Source organism: Stylophora pistillata, chromosome 13, assembly GCF_964205215.1.
Source record: "Stylophora pistillata chromosome 13, jaStyPist1.2, whole genome shotgun sequence".
NCBI lineage: Eukaryota > Metazoa > Cnidaria > Anthozoa > Scleractinia > Pocilloporidae > Stylophora > Stylophora pistillata.
In genome coordinates, this window is record NC_142531.1 from 7222192 (window position 1) to 7244983 (window position 22792).

General features: G+C 38.4%; 1 protein-coding gene and 1 long non-coding RNA gene across 4 annotated transcripts; both read right to left on the reverse strand.

Moving 5' to 3' along the window:
• Positions 1 to 1003: 1003 nt before the first annotated feature.
• Positions 1004 to 10527, reverse strand: LOC111332093 (uncharacterized). 3 transcript variants are annotated; one of them, XR_002694982.2, is made up of 5 exons: positions 10408 to 10527; positions 7234 to 7725; positions 5228 to 5361; positions 5004 to 5059; positions 1004 to 3623 (listed from the first exon to the last, which is right to left on the reverse strand). It is a non-coding gene; the product is annotated as an uncharacterized LOC111332093 (long non-coding RNA). The 3 variants fall into 3 exon arrangements; XR_002694981.2 differs by having other exon boundaries at positions 5228 to 5507; XR_015994779.1 differs by lacking the exon at positions 5228 to 5361.
• Positions 10528 to 12957: 2430 nt separating this feature from the next.
• Positions 12958 to 15371, reverse strand: LOC111332096 (uncharacterized). The gene has a single exon (XM_022937364.2). The coding sequence runs from the start codon at positions 14972 to 14974 to the stop codon at positions 13718 to 13720; it is 1257 nt and encodes a 418-aa protein (XP_022793099.1). The 5' UTR covers positions 14975 to 15371; the 3' UTR covers positions 12958 to 13717.
• Between the last annotated feature and the right edge of the window lie 7421 nt (positions 15372 to 22792).

Below are 22792 nucleotides of genomic sequence, written 5' to 3' on the forward strand. Positions count from 1 at the left end.
CAGTGAGCTGGTGAATAAATTTTGTTTAAGCAAAATTTTGCCAGTTTTTCAAAATCAAAACGAAAAGAAAACTTTACAATGCGAACTCGAACTTAAAACAATAGGGCCTGGATGATTGTCCTGATTGATAAAAAAGATTACCAAATACTATGGAAAGGAAACGACGAATACTCTAAAGAAAACATACGCATTTTGGGCCAAGAAACAAAACAATTAACCGAATATTTGAAATGATTAGACATGAAAAATGAAAGAGAATTTGAAATCTCGGTGCTGCAAAAAATAATATAAGAGCCAGAAGTTAATTTTTTGAGAACTATATTGGTTGTTAGTAAATGTTCCTCCCGGTTAGCTCAATTGGTTAGAGCGCTGGACTGTTGTGTGGGAGGTCGAGGTCGATGGTTCGAGCCCCGGCCGGACCAACACTCAAGGTCTTAAAATAACTGAGGAGAATGCGCTACCTCTATAATAACAAGAAATCGATAGACATTCTAGTCTTCTCGGATAAGGACGAATAAACCGAAGGTCCCGTCTCCTGCATCTATTAATTAGTTAATTTGGTTAGGCAGGGGACGTTAAAGAACCCACTCGCGAGATTACTTTGATGTGGTCTGGCCTGTTTACTGGGAATTGGGGGCATCTTCAAATAAGCTCCCTTCGATTGTTTGTAAACTGCCGATGCAGTCCGGCCAAAGTCCCCCAAAAAGTATTGTGATGCGCATTTGATCATATCCACATGTTAATTTGCGCAATATAAATATTAAATTATTATTATTATTACACACTGGATGAGAAAGAGGCTAGACGTCTTACCGACGTGAAAACCAAACAAAGATTTTTAAGGTTGGCAAACTGATTAATTTTCAAACAGATGAATTCTCGCGGACTCAAAGAAATATTACAGTATGTACAAATTCTCAAATGAGAACAACTGGATTTGGACGACATGTTGCAAGACATCTTTTCGATGCAAAAATATAATATTCAAAAAAACCACCAGTGATTAGAAATCCTTTGGGGAATTTTATTTAATGAATTCTCTCGTTTTAATCAATTGTCATAACTATACATTCAAAATTAAAGCGAAACTGACAATAACTGAATGATGACCAAAGACCTCGGAATTTCTACCAAAAAAAAAAAAAACATTCCTTGTGTAGACGGATGAATTGCATTGAAAATCATTGACATTATCAACAGGGAGTTTACAATTACTCTGAATCCCCCCCCGTTCTGAAAAAATTTCGATGGACACGGACGAGTTGACTTGATATCCTACCAAGCTCAGGGCAGAATAAATTTGGAACGCCTCTTTACTTTCAGTTTGTAGGTATAGTCTTAAGGAACGTGGCAAGTCAATGTTATTGAAAATCAACCTTGAGATACATTTTGTAAATTCCAATCAGTCTGTCTGGTGGATTTTAGTTATAAAAATAAAGAGAGGAATTTTACTTTGAATCAACCTCGGTCAAACATTCTGGCTTGCCCTGTTGCCTAAGATTTGGTAAGTTAACGATTGTTTTAGCCATTTTCTTCGTGGTATGTAAACACTGAGCAACATACAGAGTTTGAAATGAAAGTCTGGAGTCTTACGAATTTTTTTAAAATTTCACTCAAGTTTGAAGTATATACGGCTGCACTCAAAATGATCGACAGAAATTTTTTACATGTCAACTCTTACAGGTAGCTTTTTGAAAAGCCACAACGTAATTTTCATTATTAATTTGATGTAGATGTTCTCTTCGTGAAGGCTAAAATCTCTTTAAAAAAAAAAAAAAAAAAAAACTCTGTATTTGCGCTTTGTTTATGCTTTGACGAAACCGGCCGAAAAATGCAAACAAACAAAACCTCGTACAAGACTTTATTTCTAAAACAAAAGATGCTGAAATTGGAGTGTTTCTCATTCCATAAGATTAAATTTGGAAGACAATTTTTTTGGATGAAAAAATTTTGTACGAGTTTCTGTTCGTTCATCATTTAACGGGAAACCAATTTGAATTTTTTGTTGAAAATGTTGTCAGGGCAAACTCTGTGCAAATTGCTCCAAATTTTCCCGCCAAAAGTCTTAGTATATATTTAAACGAATTTTTCTTGAAAGTCACTTAACTAATTATAAGATGCTTGTTGTTATTTATTGACCGGCAAAATTCAAGGAAATAAAGACATGAAAAAGTGCACATTGCAGTGTTTATTGACTTCTTTTAAATAATGTACATCATGTGAGATACACAACTAACAAATAAATTTATTTTATTTACATCTTCTGAAAAAAAAAAAAACGGCGCATGCGTATTTTGGGCGGGAAAATTGTATCGTATTAAACGGATGTTACTATACTTAACATTTTCAAAAAAAAAAAAATTGGCGCATGCGTATTTTTTTCTAAGTTTTTGGCGGGAAAATTAAACAGTTGTGATAAGGGCTTAGAAGGTAAAAAAATACTATAGTTTCACAAAAATAACTAACTGAAGATTTTCTTTCTTAATAAAACTGAAAATTTGTCAATTTGTCTTAAAAAAAGCGAAGGTGCACAGTAAACGCTACTATTTGCTTTTGAATAAAATAGATGAAAGATTTGAAATATTGACATTTTCACGAGTCACGAATTGTGTATTAAAGTGCCGTCTGAACGATGCTAAATACTAAACTTCCAAAAGAAAAAAACAAAAACACATTCCTTCATGAATACGACTTACGACTTAAGAGGACAAGTTACTTTTACTAATCGTGACCTTGTGAGCAAAGATCTGGCAATTCAGACACAAAATTTCCTACTTTCGTGGTTTAATCTCGTGATTTATCCAACACATTTTAATAGCAGTTAGATTTGTTTTTCAAAGGCAGATAATTCACATCATTCACTTATCGTAAGGACTATAAGCTCGTGTTTGAAAAACCCGTTATTCTTACACAAAATCTCTCAGTTTTAATCGGTTTGTTTTCATAACTTCTGCGTCTTGATGCTTAAACGACATGGAGAAAGTCTTCACTACGGCTCGTTTTGAAACGAATGTCGTTTGAAAACTTAAATCTGGCTATAAGGGGACGAAAACGCTACATGAAAACAAAATCCTCGTCAAAACTTTTCATCTCAAATTATCTTAAAAATGGTTTGTAACTTGTCACAATAATTGCGTTTAAAGTGCACCTTCGCAATCTATTACTGTTTATCTCCAAACTGTCCTAATTCAGGATTCTACCTTTAAAACATGTACGCTTGATTTAAATCCAGCCATTTGTCCATTTTCCACTTTGATATCAATCCAGTTCCTTGTCGATTTGTAAGTTTGATTTCAATCCACTTTTTTCAATCGTCCACCGACTTGAATTCAGTCCAGTCACATGTCCATTTGTCAGATGTCAGATGTCAATGAAAGTGATAATCGAGTGACCTTAGCACAGACTCATAGAAGAGAAGAACATGAATAAAAAACAGCTGGTTAGACTCGTTGTCAAAGAAAAGAAACAAAATGATTCCTAGTTGTTATCGTTGTGATAGTAATGAAACAAACCTGTATGTCGCTCCGACGAAGGGCTAACGCTCGAAACGTCAGCTTTTGTAATCGTTACGGTGGCCAATTTACCACTTCAACTTTGTTGATATATCCAAACCTGTATATCCCCTTGAAGAGAATGACGTTTACAGACGTTAACATTGTATAGTTTATATGGACATCCAATTTATGAAGTAGATATATTGATGATTAAGACTGTCTATGTTCGCTTAAATGGTCTTTATTTTGAATAAATAATCGTAAATACTACAGAAAAGGCTTATCTATCATTAGCATTCGGTAAGGAAGAGAGGGCGTCCATTGAAATGTAGTGAAAATCCTCGTTCTCGTGTAGACTAAGAATGCTTATGAAGAATTGTGGGGGGATCAGTTGATATTTGTTTGGAAAACTGTTATCAAACTTAGCCATGCTTGAGCATTAAGGTAAAGAAGATATAAATAAATGTTAAGAAGCTAGCAGTCTTGTAGCTGAGGTCAGTTGCATAAAACTCGGATTTTGAGTATACAAGCCATAATGGTATCCGGACAACTCACCCCTTGGACAATTAGCCCCAGATAACTCGCCCCCGATCTTCAGACAACTGGCCCCCAATATGAAAACACCTATGTTACATTGGACAAATATATTTTTTATGCTCATAAAGTAATAATTTCTTAAAAAAAGAAGAAAGTTTGTTTTTTGAAGTTGCTGAAGAGAAACAGATTTAACTGTTTGTTTTTTAGTTTTGAAGCTTTCTGTACTATAAAAAACAAACTTTCATCTTCTTTCAAGAAATTGTTACTTTACGAGCAAAAAAATGCATTTGTCCAACGTAACACAAGTGTTTCCATATTGGGGGCGAGTTGTCTGGGGCTATTTGTCTGACATTCGCTACAATAGGTGATCAAACGCCTAAGGTATAAATCATTTCTGATTGTTAAGCAATAATACACCGCGAGACAACAAAATTGCTTTAGTGACATATTGTAATTAGTTCCCTGTTTGAAATCGAAATGCAGAAAAAAATACGGAAATCTACTAGAAAACACATCATGAACGAAAAAACGAAAATCATCATGAAACTTAGAACTGTTGTTCGATTTATCATCTACGGGTTTATATCGAATTAATTTGATGGCCTGCTCCCAGTTGGCTTGTTAGCTCAATTGGTAGAGCGCTGCACTAGTATCGCAGAGGTCAGTGGTTCGAATCCCGTACAGGCCTGAAATTTTTTTCAGGTCTGATTTCCACTATTGCTCAAATAGTGCTTTACTGCGAAGGATCGTTCTTATATACGAAAACAGACAAGGTTGCGAGTGGATTTAAAGCGAGGATTGATGGAAACAAAACCTTTAGCAATCTTCCACATCTCTGCCTTCGGACTTTCGATAGAAAAACAAGTTATCTACATGTACATTATCGCTGTTTTAGCCGCATCAACAAGAGGCCTGTAACAGAACTACAGACCTAAATGCCTACTTTTAAAAGCATTGAAGATTTCCACTCACCGATTTCAGAAGCTCTCTTTGATTTCCATATTCCATGTTTCTTTTCCTCTTTTAGACTAGAAATTTTTCAAAAGAACACGATAGGATTAGTTCAACTTTACAAGGAAAACCATTAGCTACCTTAAAAAGCAAAGAATCACAAGTCAGCCATTTTGGTTGCCATCTTGTGCGGCCATGATTGCGTTGCAATGTCACTGTACAATGTGCGACCTTTCGCCTGTTACCTTTGGAAAGTCCTCGCGTGGCTATTGCAGAAGCCTTTGTGTCTTCATCGACGAAGCTTTTCTTTAATCCTGAAGCTTGTAAACCAAGTTAGGAAACCTAAACGGCCACAGAACTTTCCACACTCGAGTAACATCTCAGAAGCATGAGCAGGTGAGAGAAAATCATGAATAATAACAAGAAAAAATTGCAATTCAGATCGGTTTGCAGTCCATCCTTGACCTCGCGGGGTATTTTTTTTCATGCGTTCACTCTCTCAACAGGTTTCAAAACCAACTTTATCTAAACACAAAAAACAGCGTTATTTTGACGGGAGATCGAACGAATCTCAGCAACGGTACTATGGGTGTGTCTACTGAAGAGGGTTAGTCATTCTGGATCAATCTGAACAACTGCGTACCTACCCCTCCCATAACTCAACATTAACCCTTACACGTTATCAGTTGACTGTTGTTGGCTCAGGGGAGGAGTGGGTGTGCAGTTGACTATTGTTGGGCCAGGGAGGAGTGGGTGTGCAGTTGCTCCTATCTGAAAATATCGTAAAGCAATAATTTTTAATCATAAAACAACACACCATTTTAGTCCTATCGTGAATTTTTCTTTTAAAATAACCCTAATACAGTCTGTAAAGATCTCATCATTACCTTTTTATTTGACTGGGCAATTGTATTCCTATTTATTCATATTCCCACATGAAGAGAAAGATAAATCTCTCTCATGAAAGAGTTTCAAAATGACTCAGGTTTGAAATTGTGCAAATAAAAAAAAAATGTATTCACCCTAATCCTAGATCCTAGGTGAAACTAGCCACCTAAAATTGTCAACAGACCCCTGGGCACCTCAAGGATTCAAATGGATAGGTGTCTATCAACTATGATCAAATGATTTAATAAGCTCTTCTTGCATTCTATAACATGTTTTTCATTTTTTTCATTAATATCAGGGCTGTGGCCTAGCGGCGCCCGGTGGCCCCTGGCGCCTTACTTCACTCTTGGGTGGCTTAGGACTTTTAGTTTTTTCATAGAAAAGCATATGCTGGGTACCCTAGATTTCATAATTTCAGAGCAGTAGGCTCCCTTCACTTTTTCTTAGAGCTCAGCCTTGTATTTAAAAAGTCACTATCGAGTATTTGTCACCTCCCCCTTAACTCCCAAGATCTGATTGTTAATTCTCCCCTCTGCAGTGCTTTCAATAAGATTTGAAATAGGTGGCTAACTCAATACAACACCCGCCGGAGAGCGACTTGATTGTGACTTAGCATGGTTACTGCGACTTGAGCGCAGTGAAATATACCCGGTGACTTGCAACAGAATACCCGCCGGAGCTCCAGCAGGTGCTGCGTCTTATTGAAAGCACTGCCTCTGGCTACTACATATTTCCATGTAAGTTAGTTATGAGAATTTGGTGTTAGATCAAGATCACAACCCATATCTGATAAGCATGAGGATTCTCATTACTTGTTTGCCAGATAATGTGTAGATATTATGAGGAGAAGTTACATGTTAATCACTTCTGGGAGCTAAAGGGTTTTAGAGAAATTCTGAGAGGATGACAAATTCAAATTTTGACAAATTTGGCTGTTGAAGGTTTGTAAGGAGGTTTATAATTTAACTGCTTTATATGATGGAAATTTGGAAGAGGGTCATTTTGCTTTGTTCTTACAAAAGACACTTTACTCTTGTGGAGCTGTTCCCCACCCATGGTTATGGAGGGCTACTGGAAAACTATAAATGGAAGGAAACTTGCACAATTTCTGCATCCCATCCTGCAGAACTAGTAATACTCATGCCATGAAAACCAGGATAAGCTATGGCAGCAACAAGCTTAAGCTTATGATATTTAACAATAATTAAGGTACAGATGGCCAAAGTGCTGTCAATTGTTATCCTATGCTTGCAAGAGATGCATGACTGATCACAAAAATTCATAGTGAGATCTAACAGCCCTCCCTGAGTTTTTTGTGATAAAAAATGTTCAGTACAGTTTGAAAAAAACAGTTAGAATTTACCTGCTGTATTTTGTTTGTAGTTTCAACCGTCAAGTCATGTACTTTCTTTCCAGCCTCATCCAGTGACTACTCTTATCCCAGATCTACAATTCTCCTTTGTCCAGAATGACTTGTCAAAGGTTTGTCCACAATTCACCTTCTCAGGCTTGTCCACAGAGCACCTACCATTAGACTGTTCCATAAGTCACATACCGAGGCTTGTCCACAGGTCACCCATCAAGGCTTGTCCATAGACTGTGTACAAAGAGTTTTTCGAAGGCCACCTTCTGAGACTTGTCCACAGCCCACCCACCAAGGCTTGTCTACGGGCCAGTTACCAACTGAAGGCTTACCCATAGGCCTCACTCCAAGATTTGTCCACAGGCCAGGTCCAAGGGTTTTCCACAGACCAAGCATCCAAGCAATTATCATAGACAAGCCATTCACCAAGGTTTGCTCACAAGAAAGAACGTTGGCTTCAAAGGCCACAGAGGGTACATCTTTGCTAACAATCTATTAGGTAAATTAATTGGGAGAAAGGAGTGTTAAAGTAACCTAACAGTGCACACCAGTACTTTGCTAGGCAGTACTTTTGCAATTCTCATACCCCGTTCATTAAGTAACTGAATGCTCCTGTATTGGTTAACTGCTGTGCTAAACAATGCAGTTTATGATAAGAGAACATTAAAAACAATTTGTAATTATCTGACCATCAGCTGAACACCTTGAAGTTTCACATAGCAAAAGAGCAGTCTGTCAAAGATCATACTGATATTAAAGCAGACAGTTTTCAATTAGTCTACAACTATCACAAATAATGCTATTAGATCAGACTGTAAGCATGCATAGTAGTACTCAGTTACTTCACAAGTTCAAAGATGCTATACATTAAGGGTGGTCATTCTAGCTGCTAGAGATTATTCCCTTCTGCTATACTTGGACACAGGAAACTGTAATTGACTGTGATTTTTATTCCTCAGTTATTCTTGGATGCATTTCCCTTGTAAGATAATATTTCAATGGAAAAATCTGTCTCTTTGTCAGAGTCATGGGACAGTGTACCAAACACAACAGGAGTCAAAAAGTGTTTTTCTTTCAATCATTAAAGATGTTTCCAACAACCAAGTCTATATCTTATCTGATTTCAGTTACCACTACGTTTAATAACAATGTTAAATAACCACCAATGTTTAATAAATATATCTTATTAACCAAGCACGAAGGCCATACTGGGAGAATATCGGCCCGAGGTCTTGACAGTACAGACTGAGCACAGTGAGGTCCATACAAAAAAGACAGAGGGCCGATATTCTTCCAGTATGGTCCCGAGCAAGCTTGGTTAATAAGAGATTTATTATACGACTGAAGTTCAAAGGGACACAAGTGCGGTATCATTTGGGACCATTTGGGACAGTGCCCGGTCCAATACTGAGAGAATATTGACCGGCAATAGAGCATTTTGATTGGTCGATTTTAGTTATTGGCCCTCTGACTGCCTGCGTCGTGTAATAACAGTGAATATTAGTTATTTTAGTGACAGTGATGGATATTTGTTTACACTGAATGATGTCTTACAACTATAAGTGACCTTAGTGAAAGTTAAAGTGACACTGAGTTAATCCTGTACCGGTGTGTAATGCTTAGAATCAGTGAATGACGTTTGTGACAAAGTGACCCTTATTATCATAGTCTAAATGGCTTGTGAGAGTATAGTATTTCTAATGGTGGAGCATCACAGAAAAGGCAGAAATAGCTATTTTGTAGGCACAGATCAGGGGACTGGGACTTTTTTTAGTGGAATTATGAAGAACTAATGGCAATATATAGTGTTGTTTGGTGAAATTTTGAGTCAGTTTAGGTCAGCACTCTTTCTCTTATACCCAAATTTTGTTGTTAACTTCTGAGATATTTGCTTTTAGCTATTTGTATTACCAGTTTTCCGTGTACCTCATCCCCTAGATTTGGCCTTACTGCATCTGATTTGAGCAGGTTGGGGGTATATGCTCCCCTTATTTTTCCACAACATGGTTTTGGAGTATTTGTATCCAGTGGTGTTGTGTTTAGCATTATACTGTACTTATGCCTGGTTTTCTTGGGGCAGTTTTGCAATAAACTGGCTTCAAGGTTCATGCTGACCTACAGGCACCTGTATGTACACTTGTGTGTGTGTTTCTCTGTATGGTGTGGACAAAATAAGTGATACTTGATAAAAGTCTAAATTTAACTCTGGTGACCATTGTTCGTGTCTAGTGATAGCAAGTAAAAAAAAAAAAATTAACTTTTTTAATAGCTAACACAATTACTGGTAACCCAGTAGTTTACATTGTGGGCTATAAACAAATAATTCAAATTGAACACAACATTGTTAAGAATCCCGACTGGCCAGAGGCAAACCAGTTGGCTATTTACAAGCATGGCTGAGGATTTGAACTCGGAGCCACCGTGAAACAAATTCAGGTAGTGGTCAGGGCGGGACTCGAACCCGGGAGCGACGGATTGTGAGTCCGACACGCTGACCACTTGTATTGTTAATAACTGTCACCAATGTCTTTTAATAAAGGGTAATGGTTAGTAACAGGCGATTTAGAATTATTTGGAACACCTAATAATTTTAGGAATATTTTTGGGACATTTTTGTTGTTGGGAAGTTGTTGAAACACTTTGGTTACCTAAGTATGGAGATCAACTGACCATTTTTAGAAATTCAGGTCATGTATGATGCTACAAAAATGACACACATCTGACCTAGGAAAAGTCAGCAGAAAGATTTCCATATAACTCCTTGCTATCCTGAAACAAAGCAGTGGTCCCAAAGGTAATCTGTTGTTTTGCCATTGTTTTCTTTCATCGATTAATTCTATGCATAATTAGGTAAGGAGTTATACAGAAATCTTGCCAAGTTAGCCGGCATATGGTCTTGTTTTTCTCCAGTTCGAAATTTCATTTCATCAACACTTGAAGATTAAGGGAAGGTGAATGAGCGCCTCCCCTCGACATACTTCATGGTGATGAATTATGGGGAAAGTTTCAAAAGGAATTGTGGCGTCATTAACTTTAAATTAAGTTGTCATGTATAAACACAATGAATTAACCCAGGTTGAGAACTTAATCATTCTCCTTCAGGATTAGAGGTTCAGATAGTATAACAAATTTTAAAATGTCTGTACGACAATCTCTAATTTACGTTAACTTTACCTCTACTTCGGTAACTGGTGCCAAAGTACTGCAAAGTAAGTAATCTTCTCCAGACTGAAGCAATTCATGTTTTCCGCCATGTTGCGCTGTTTTTTGTTCCCAATTTCTCCCGGTCTTTTCGAATGGAAAAACAAGTCACGCGTGGGCGTCACGCGTGAGTTTGTATCTCTCGCGGAAAAACGCGGAAATTTCGCCGGTGTCGCAGTGATATGTGTACCCCCGTGATATGTGTATCCCCGCACACATATCACTAGTGATATGTGTACCCCCGGTAGGGATACACAAAACACTGAAGCTTTGTACCCGGGTCTCCAAAGCTTTCAAGGAAAACATGGCGGTTACGAGGGACAGATTTTGTGGGTTTATATTTTAAAGTTTCAACCGATCTGACACCTAAAAAGTGTGTTTACGCAATAAGTTTTTCTGGTAAATTAAAGGTCTAGAACTCTACCGCGTGTGGAAACTATTTCGTGTTCACGTTCCGTATTTACATCAATCACTCAGTATACATCAAATCCTTTTGAATTCACCTTTAAAAGGGTCTTCTATATATTGTTGTTGTTGTTGTTGTTGTTGTTGTTGTTGTTGTCGTATTTTGTTTTGAAATCTGTACGGCCCTGGACAACCAAGTCCTTATCAGGACAACCGAAGTCTGCGTTGTCCAGTATTTGCCAGTATGGACAACCTGGATGTTTTTCTAATTCTGAGCAGTGTATGTTGTGTCTAATAAGTGCTCACAAAAACAACAGGCCAACCAATTTGAACTACATGCGAAAGATCAAGTATTTTTATTGATAAATTAACATAAGTATATAAATAAAAAATGATTGTTAACTGATAGTATTAATCTACTATTAAAGGTGATTTCCACTCCATGATAAGCAATATCTGCTTGCAATGTTTCAGTCTTCCTCAAATGTACATGTACTATCCAAAATAAAAATTTCAGAGCAAACTTTTTTCTACGTTATAAATGTCACACATTCTTGCAAAACAGCAATGAAACTACAAAACCTTGACATTGTTCCAAAGCACAATAATGCTTATTAATTTGTGAACATAACAAGCCACCTGTAAATCAAGGGCAAACTCTAAAACTGCATGTGCCTTGTACAAAAGTGTAACCTATCAGTCAATGCAAAAAAATATCAACAAACTCCAAGAAGGGGGAGTACGCGCTGGAAATAACCATTTATGGACAATTTTTTAAATTATTTTTTAATAATTTTTTAAATATATATTACTGAGCAGCACTTCTGCGAACAGTAGTTGTAAAACTGTTTTTATTTTCCGACGCGTTTCGTCTAACTGTCGTAGACTTCTTCAGGGAGTTTTACAAGTATAACTAAACGCCTGTATTTATAAGCCAAAGTTACGGGGACCGATGACCGTAGAGGCTTGGCCTTACACGTTTTAAATTTTTCACAACTTCGCCTGCTCCCGTTCGCTTGTTCTTGTTCGTAAGTCTGGCCAAACCTCTACGGTCATCGGTCCCCTTAACTTTGGCTTATACATACAGGCGTTTAGTTATACTTGCAAGACTCCCTAAAGAAGTCTACGACAGTTAGACGAAACGCGTCGGAAAATAAAAACAGTTTTACAAACTACTTTTCGCAGAAGTGTTGCTCACTAGTCTATATTTGAAAAAAAAGGAATTCTTTATTTTTTGGAGGGGAGGGGGGTGGGGGATACACATATCACTGGCCGCCATATTGGAGGGGGTACACATATCACTAGTGATATGTGTGCGGGGATACACATATCACAGGGGTACACATATCACTGCGACACCGGAACTTCGCACATCGAGTTTTTCGTCAAATAAGGGGATATTCAAGTTAATCCATCTTCTCAGAGAACAGAATTATAGTGGAGGCGCTCTGAAGTGCGGAGTATGTTACCATAACTGACCTATACGAAAACAGAAACAAAGATCTCAGTGCACCTCACTTAGTGCCAACGGAAACAAATATAAGCATTTTTTTATCGCACTCGAATGATAAAACTAATTGCTTGCAAATTGATGTGAAAAAGTAAAAGAAGGTTCCAATGCTAGGGAAATCATTCTATATACAGTGAAGGAACAATGACAATATATTGTATATTTAGGGCTTTACAATACTAAAACGGTCGAGAACGCGGATGAAAACAGAGATTTTAGGAAAGAAGAGAATTTAAAAACGCTCTGTTCTTTAAGTGGACAAGTGAAAACGGAGGATTTTGTAAATAATGGAAACTGCGTCAAATACTGACGCTTTTATCTGCGTTTCGGTCCTTCTCATGCGGAATAGACAAATCAAAACTCATCCAAATGTATGCACTTTCAGATGAAAATGGCCACAGTTGGTGAAAATTTTGCTTCACTGCGTTTCAGACGAAAACAGACACTTATGAAGACTCAATAGTGTGGTCGGGGCCACAGTCAGGGAAAAGGGTCATTGAGCAGGCCAGAAGTCTGAAGTATACCTCGCTCTCGTCTTCTTCACGTGACCATATCGAAGATTAATAACAGTGACCAATCAATAGCGCGTAACAAAGAGTGGGCAAAGGTCGTGAGAACTAATTGTTTTCTATCTGCATATTTTAAAACTGGACCGTAATACAAAAGAATATTTTAAGATAACGATCGCAATAATTCGACATTTTCAAAGAGCAAGTTACAAAGGTGATGTTATTGCGTAAACAAATGAACATCACAAATTTCTTTCTGGCTTGATTCTGCCACATGACGCAGAGATCAACTATATAAAAATATTCGTAAACAAGAATTAGTCACTTCCTAGAAACAATTATGATTATTTTTGTTACTTACAGCAAAAAAAAAAGCAGAGAAAATGTTTTGCGTCATTATTTAAATACTATGAATGGCACATCTATAACATTCTACAACAGTCTAAAAACCTACAGGCCATATCGACGCAAAACCATGAAATACTTATGCAGAATGTTCTGACACGTTCTTGCAGCAATATCTACTTAAGGGGCAATGAAAAACTTCCTAATTGAATGATTCACAAATAGTTTTCTGATCATGTTATTTAATTGCCGACAGATTCAGTGAAGCCTTACTTTGGAAAAGTACTGATAATGTACATACAGAAATTTTTTCGAGCTCTTCAGTTGGTTAAGTTTTCAGCATGCCCCCCCCCCCCCCTAAAATAGGCAACTGACCAAGTAGAGAAATACTCTAAAAAATTACTTTTGGAAATTTTTCGTGCCCTTAGAGCTCGTACGCAGCCATTTCAGTTCTTTCGAGCAAAGCGAGTTTGTAGAATTTTTTAAGATAGAACTGTACAATTACTTCAATAGTTTAAACGCCAACAACTCCAATAGCAAAAGCACTTCGTCCGCGAGGTAACTCGATATACTTCTCCCATTTGTTGAGTTCAAAATCAAAGGCATATGCAGTATTTTCGCCTCCATCGGCGCCAAACGCCACAAGCATGTTTTGGACAATTTTAGCCCGGCACAAGGAATATCCCACTGGTATCGGAGGGAAGTTTAGCCACACATGTCCCTCTAAATCAAACGCCTCAACTTCTAACACATCAGATCCATTTTTATCACAACCACCAACCACAAAAAGCTTTTTCTTCCATGCCACAGCAGCACAGCCGTAGCGCTTTCGCTTCATCGGTGGTAGCTTCGTCCATTTTCCTTTCTGTCCGTCGAATATTTCAGCAGAATTCTTTGCGGTGTTGAAGTAGAAGCCTGATCCGCCTCCGACCACAAGCAGCTTCCGGTCGATGATTCCGCCACCAAAGTTGCAGCGTGGCTCCTGCATCTCTGGAAGTGTAAACCACTCTCTCCTCTTGATGTTATAGAGCTCGACACTGTTTAGAACAGTGCCCTGATCGCAACCTCCAGCAACGAGAATTCCGTGCTCTGTCCCTGTCGCATAACAACCCCATCGTCGTTTTCTCATCGGTTTGAGGACGCTCCATTCCTTGGTAACCCAGTCATACATCTGTACCGTGTTAAGAGCCTTCCATCCCCCAAACCCACCCGCTACCACAAGAGCAGGAATAGCTGTTACTTCCGTAGCATAGCAAGCAGTTGTCTTCACAGGCAAAGGCGCAATTTCCCTCCATGTTCTTTCGGTGCAATTGAAGACTCCAACAGCTGAAGAGGGCTCGCTTTCGCTGCCCTCACTCGCCCCTCCGATGACGAATATATTTTCTCGCAACTCAATTATGTCATACTCTCGATCAAAGTCGGTTTCCTTCCCGGATCTGGTCTCTTCTTTCTCGGAAATCTCAACTTTAACTGCGGTGTTGCGGAGAAATTTCGCTTGGAATTTTTCCTTCAGTTCGCTTGGAAGAGCTATAACCGAGTCAAGCTTCTCTCGTAGCTTTTCTCCCGCCTTGTCGAAGTCGAACTCGTCGTGTTTTTCTTTTGGTTTCTTTTTTTCAAACGACTCTGTTTCAACGACGATCTGGGGTTCTTTAGTTTTGGACCAGATGGCGTCAGGTTTTTTGGTTGGAGCATCTTTCTCGGTAAAATCTCCCCTCGGCAGAGATCGGAGCCATATTGAAGCGTCTCGCAATACATCGACTGCACGCTCCATGTTTACAAATTACTTGCACTCACGTGTGATTTTCTCAGGTGCTTAACTCAGAGTTTTCTGCTCGAGACCAAAAAAAGTTGACTTTCGAACCTTGAAACAAGGAGAATTCCAATAATCATGAACTCTGAACACACTGCGCATGCAATCATCGATCCTTCAAGCCACTCTTCCAGAAACTTTGATCGCTATCCTTGCAGCTTCACGCCGGTAAAATCACGAGTACAGAAAACGTGAATGCAAATTCTAGAACTTTTCGTTCTCCTTGAGGTGTTATGCACAAAGCAATTTTCTTCTCAGGGCATTATTTGCATGGAAGTCGAGTTAAACGACGCGAACTGGTAAACATAACTAAGCGGCATAGAAAATTGTTACTGAGTAAAACGGATATTTCAGTTCTTGAGTTGCTAAGTGATCTTTTACTTGTTAAACCTCGCATTGTATTTGCATATCAGGAGACACGTCTCTTAAAATGTCGGGTAAAAACACAACACTGCCAATATTACGAACGAAACTGCGATAAGCTGATACGAAGGTCGATGTCAAAGGAGACAATAGTTTATTCAGATTAAAATTTCGGAGCAACCAAAAAGTAACATTTACCTTTTTAGCTAAATAAATATTAGTCACCTTTGTATAATTTGCTCTGAGAAGTTAAAAATCAAGATTCACACTAATCAAAAATCACTATTTGTACAAGGGTTACAAAAATGAATACCGACTTAAGTACTGGAAGAGATGGGAGAGTAGAGAGACCGGAAAGCACCTGTTCGCTTATTAGCAGTGAAACAGTTCTTTCCTTCTTCAAAGACGGGAAATGAATGCGAATGCAGTTATTTCCAAGCGAAATAGATTAATTAGAAGGACAATGTCCCTTGGTTCCATGAATACAAACATTCATAAATATTCAAGTACCATTTTTAAAATTTTTCACATTTGCCGCAATTGCACTTTTTTATAATTTCGATTTCCTAGCTATCTTAAGATAGTGAAAGAGCGACTGAAGAGACATTAAAAAGTTGTCTCTTTTCGCTTGCAATGAGGGATCCTGAAGAAAAAGAGGTTACAGTGATCCCGTACTCTTAAAATAATTAACGTATTATAATGCATCATACGCTAACAACATTTAATCTCCACCGGAAGAGCTCCCAGCAAAATCTTTTAAGGTTTATGTACACCAAATATTCCGCAACATAAATTGTATTAATACCAATGCATTTTGGAAGGAAATAAGGACATGTACTCTACTTTCGCAGTTCGGCAATTACGCGCCTTACAATAAAAAGAAACACTGTTTCGTGACAAGTTTCTTCGTTCCATGCACGTTGTCCTTAGTGACAAACGTGCTTCGACGTAGCTCATCGGTGGATTTAATCCAGTTCTAAAAGCACTTCAATCGACAGATAAACGGGAACTGTTAAGTAACAATCGAGATATAGTAAAATGTTCATCTCCCAAGATCCTAGCTAGACGGACGAAGAACTTAATGGGTTTGCGTACATCGGTTCAGGCGTGCTTCCGTAGGTGGCTGGAAAAAGGATTTCCGCCTCCCGCTGTGCCTTTTAAGCCGATGTGTCCGAAAACGGCCATATGTTTAGACCCGCATTAAGGCATTTCATTAAGTGCAGTTTTCATAGAAACACGAGGGTGTAAGAATGCATGTCTTTTCTACTCCATACGATATAATGATAATAATAATAACGATAATAATAATAATAATAATAATAATAACAATAATAATAATAATAATAATAATAAGAAGAAGAAGGTTCTTATGGTGGAAATGAGCTGCCCTTTGATCAACAACAGAGACAAGAAAGACAAAGAAAAGACCAAGAAGTATGGAGCACTTAGACTTGAGCTGACAAAACAACACCCAGGATACAAGATCCCACAAGTAAACGTCATTGTAGATGTACTTGGAGGATGGTCTAAAGCTATGGAAACTGAAATGAAGGGCTTCTTTGTATTAAGCTGTATTATTATATTAGCTGTATCTTTGTATTAAGCTGTATTAAGTAGCAATCTGAACATTGCAAGAACATTTAAACTGGTTACATCGTAAGAATTTTAAGGACATTATGATTTGGTTTTTATGAACAGTATTTTATGAACATTTTAAGTTAAGGATATTTTAAAAGCCGAACAGTAAATCATGAACATTATAAAAAAAAAAAAAAAAAAAAGACATCTTAGTATTGGGCCAATTGACACTTTTATCATTTTATATTGATCATTTATATTTAAGTAGTATTAGATATTATTATAGTTAACAGTCCTGTCATACAGATAGGCTACGAATTCTCGCCCTATCTTGCTTAGCTCACTAGCATCCTAACGTGTATACTGCATAATAATAATAATAATCCCCAGGGTACGAGATCAACCAGTGCAATATCATCTTAGATGTACTCGGGGGATGGTCCAAGGACTTGAATGTCACTCTACAGAAGCCAGTAAAGCTAAAGGTGTGCTTAAGAAGATGCAGAAGGCGTGTCTCTCAGGAACTCTAAATATTGCGCGCACTTGGATGTCGCTCTACAGAAGCCAGTAAAGCTAAAGGTGTGCTTAAGAAGATGCAGAAGGCGTGTCTCTCAGGAACTCTAAATATTGCGCGCACTTGGATGTCGCTCTACAGAAGCCAGTAAAGCTAAAGGTGTGCTTAAGAAGATGCAGAAGGCGTGTCTCTCAGGAACTCTAAATATTGCGCGCACTTGGATGTCACTCTACAGAAGCCAGTAAAGCTAAAGGTGTGCTTAAGAGGATGCAGAAGGCGTGTCTCTCAGGAACTCTAAAAATTGCGCGCACTTGGATGTCACTCTACAGAAGCCAGTAAAGCCAAAGGTGTGCTTAAGAAGATGCAGAAGGCGTGTCTCTTAGGAACTCTAAAAATTGCGCACACTTGGATGTCACTCTACAGAAGCCAGTAAAGCTAAAGGTGTGCTTAAGAAGATGCAGAAGGCCTGTCTCTCAGGAACTCTAAATATTGCGCGCACTTGGATGTCACTCTACAGAAGCCAGTAAAGCTAAAGGTGTGCTTAAGAAGATGCAGAAGGCGTATCTCTTAGGAACTCTAAATATTGCGCGCACTTGGATGTCACTCTACAGAAGCCAGTAAAGCTAAAGGTGTGCTTAAGAAGATGCAGAAGGCGTGTCTCTCAGGAGCTCTAAATATTGCGCGCACTTTTAAAGTGGTAATTTAACTCGTAGGCGAACTCTGGAAAGAAGAACAATCTCATATATATATATATATATATATATATATATATATTATCGGTTTATAACGATGATGTTAGTTTTTAGTTATAATGTTAGATTTTGCTTCTATTTTATTCACTGATTAGCTACGCTTAGGCGCCTCGTGTTGCTTTTACTGTATATGGCACACACACACACACACACGTTTTTACTGCATATAATAATAATAATAATAATAATAATAATAATAATAATAATAATAATAATAATAATTGAGAAGCTTTCAAAATACAAAGATCTTGAGATTGAAATCGCGAGAATGTGGGGAATGAGAAGAGACATTGTGCCGGTTATTGTTGGTGCGCTAGGACTTAGTAGAGGGGGAATGGACCAGAACTTAGGAAAGATCCCTGGAGCCAGTAACATTAATGAGCTGCAAAAGATCATCCTCCTAGGAACGGCGCACATACTGAGAACGTTTCTGTCCATCAAATAAGAGTCCCCTGGCACCCCAGGACCAAGGATTGGCCCCGGTTCTAGGAGACTGAAAGAAGCAAATAATAGCACTGTAAACTATAATAATAGTAGTAATAATAATAATAATAATAATAATAATAATAATAATAATTTTATTTGTCATAATCACTACAAATTTACAAAAATCATGTTAAAAGGCTTAAAATGTCTGATAAAAATCTAAGAAAAGCTATTGGATACACGCTTCGGTTAGTAGCGATGATGACAACAATAATAATCATAATAATTCGGTTCTCTAGGATCAGACTCGTATCAGACCCAAACTAACTTTGATAACAAAAACGACCTACATATAAAAATTGCGAAAGCAACTACTAATTTCAGAAAACGTGCATCGAAATTGTCCTTATAAAAGTAAGTTACAATAAAAAAGTATATGAGAAGGGAAATGACACTCTTACTCTAAAAGTGTTAAAACAAATCTTAAAAATGTCCAGCCTATATTTGCCATAGCATTGTCAATAAAAAAATCTGTATCGAATGTCTCAAATGTTCTTCTCTTCTTTCTTGTACCTCTTTAGCATAAGAGGGCGCATCGTAAGAGCGCAAAGGAGATTTTGGCTCTAATCCAGGAGATAGTGGTAGAAGCTGATAGTTTCTAAAGAAACTGTTTGGGGCTGCGTCGGTGGGGGTAACGAAATAATTTGAATATATCAACAAAGTTGCAATGGTAAATTGGCCCCCGTTACGATTATAAAAGCTGACGTTTCGAGCGTTAGCCCTTCGTCGGAGCGAAGTGGTAGAGTATGTTTCACATTTCTTAATGGATATGAGTTCAGCTAAGCGTTTATGGTAAATTTTGCATTCGGTGCCCATCCCTCCGGTTGTTCAAAGGATGGATAATGCTATACACTGGATAAATCTCTATCTGGTGGATAGCGCAGTACGTTTTGGTAACACTTATCCGCTGGATAGCGATTTATCCGTTGGATAGCGCTATCCGCCCTTTGAACAACCGGAGCCAGGAGCGTAAAGGATCCTTGCTCTATTTGCAATACTCTACTGGCATACTTTCGTTTCTTCTCATTTTCGTGCTGTTTGAAGACTTGCTCTGATGTCTTCTCACGATAGGAGTCAGCATGAGGGTGGAATACCCGCACATCAAAGTATGCAGACTTCTGTCGCTCCCAAAAACCTCTGGCTGGAATATCAAGACGAACATCTTGGGAAGTATTGGCCCCATTTTTTAAAATTTCTCCCGTAATCTGCTGCAGGGGAGGCTCGATTTCCACATCTTTACATACGGTGCTAAGCAGTGCCGCCTCCAGGTCTCTGATCTCATTGTGGCGTTGTATCACAAATCCGCCATTTCTGCAGGTCATCGCATGGTCCACATCAAAGATGTCACCACAGACGCACCGGTTTGGGATGTCAGAGAATTCCCAATTATATCTCAGCTTAAGGGCATCTCTAAATTCTCCTTTATTGAGATCGTATCCTAGTTCTTTTAACGGGATGACAGTGAGTCAACTGGAGGCACCTCTTTCTGAATAGTGCTTGTTCTTTCACTTTGAGCGAGTTCGGTGTTAACATGTTCTTTATCCTCACTTCAGATTCTTTCAGGGGCCTCACGTTTCTTAGCTATTGCCTGGGACTTTGCAGCATTGTTATCTGCTTCATCTGGATTGCGGTGATCTTAATGTATGATACGCTGAGTCAATGAGTGGTCCAGTTACCGAGACTTCATACTCTTGAGATGCCAATTCTACAGGGTTTGCGATCTCAAGTCCGCCCAAACGCACTGGGAGAGCAAGTAGGTTGCGCTCTTCTTTAATTTGATGATCTGTAATGGCAGGAATTAAAAAATTTGCTATAGCATTCTCAAGTAGATCACTAATATCAGGTAGTGTTCTTAAGAAGTAGGTCCAACGATGACGCAGTCCTACAGTGAATGCAGCATAGCATGCCAGAGGTTGGGAAACGGCGAATTCCGAAAGCTTAGTAACTTGGTTAACCCAGTCTTCTACTCTGTCTCCGACGTATTCTTCTAAGAAGGCTCTAGATCCTAAAGCTGCACCAAGGTGCGTGTGTCCTTCAGATGTCACGTTGATTTCAGTGTGCAGCACTTTCTTTCTCCGGCTTGGTGATTAGCCAGCACTTTTTGGCATTCGGAAAGTAGCCTAGTCGAGGCCCACTTTCAGAGCACATTCCACCACTTTCTAACCTCAAGAAGTGAACCACTTCCAGCAGCATCGTCGGCGAACCAGCATTGCTTAGTTGCGCTAGAAACTTGTAGCTGTGTGATGAGTGGCTGGAGACTGATGGCGTACAGAATCATTGCCAGTGGATCCCCTTGTGTGGTGCCCTCAACAGGATTCCAATTCTTGACCACCGATAACAAAAATAATAATAATAACAACAACAATGGTTTAATGACGACTTTTCTACAGGGTAGCTCCACATTTGTCATGAACTAAATACGTAACATGTTACAAATAAATAGCAATAATAAAAAAAGACGATGGCGAGAGAGAAGAAACCAAAATATATATATATATATATTTAGAGCTGGGATAAATTGGACTAGTTATTTACTTCAACACTTACTCCACTAGGCTTGACAGGTGTGTTTACAAGATCATGTTAGGGTCGAGGTCTAGAAACAAGCATGTCAATTGGTATGTTTTGGTCTCAAATAAGATTAGGATTTGGAGAACCCTGCAACATTAGTAAACCAAATGTTCCTAAGATCACCCTCCCCTCCCCCCCGCGATAACCGGTGGGGGTGGGGGAGAGTTCATTCTTTTGTCGAAGTGAAAATTTGAATTTACTTCGTAACAACTGAACCCTCTGAGATATACAACCATGTTTGCAAACCTTCTTTAACACTTTTCACATGAAAACCTTATTTCCAAATAAATATGGGCTCGATTTCCGCCGCTCTCTCGAGTCCGGTCTTTTTCGTTCCTCCCCGAGAAGAGGCTCTTCAGGAAGGAGCGCGGGCTCTGGTTCCTGAACAGTGGCTGGTAATCAAGCCTAAAATAAATTCTGCTGTTTTATAAGAGGCAACACTTACAGGAAAGAAAAAAAATTCCAGCTGCTGTTTTATAAGAGGCAACACTTACAGGAAAGAAAAAAAATTCCAGCCATCATGAGTTTTGATTCGCACAGTTTACTTTCCTTCTTGTCAACACACACCCCCCCCTCCCTGACCCACTCAATTTCTAAATTAAATAAATCAATAGTTCATACACAAGACTCTAGATTCACATCATTTAAATAGTAATTATTAAATACGAAGATCTATCTAAAATCATTCTTTCTTTACAAACCTAAGAATATAATAAAACAACGCGATCATGTAAAGTTTACCACTAGTTTGAATAATTGATGACATGGGTACTTGTATCAAAGCTAAGTATTTCGTTGTACTTTAATGGTTAAAAATTTAGGCTAAAATGTTTGGGTACATGTCCTTGATTATTTTTTCTCCAACATGATTGCCTGGTTAGTACCTAGCGTGATGACACGCGTGAACTCCCAGTTGACACACGTGAACTCCCAGTTGACACACGTGAGGGGGTAAGAAGCGAGAGGCTTCAGTGGAAAGTGGACGGAAGTTGTTTCGTTCATCCTCTCATTTTCCAGATGGTTACCCCGCTTACGTGTCTAGTCTCCGGCACATTACTTTACTTCATTGATATGAAACTTACGTATTAAAAACGCCAAAAAAAATTTACCTTCAGACTCATCGCAAAAAAAAAAAAAAAAAAAAAAAAAAAATAATAATAATAATAATAATAAAAAAATACTCTGGATGACTCCGAAGCTAAAGAGCGTTTTCTGCGAGTATAACCACTTCTGCTGCAAAAAGCTGTGACATGCTGCGCAAGATGAACACGAGTGCAAATTGTTTCGCACAATATCAAACTTACAATACCAGTATTAAAAATTTGCAATGTATATTGTTTCAAAGTAGGAATGACTTATCACTTGACCTGTAACAGTTGGAACTCAAAGCGCAGGAGAACAACTTTTCAAACTGTCTCGCAGAACAGAATGAGTTCGTTCGCATTCGTTTAAATCTAAAAAGGCGAGATATTCAAAATGAAATACACCCCCATCTCAACATCACTCGATCACGAT

What these genes read in the sequence shown, in the direction of transcription:
- LOC111332096 (XM_022937364.2), bottom strand. Translation starts at nt 14,974, where the DNA reads ATGGAGCGTGCAGTCGATGTATTGCGAGACGCTTCAATATGGCTCCGA.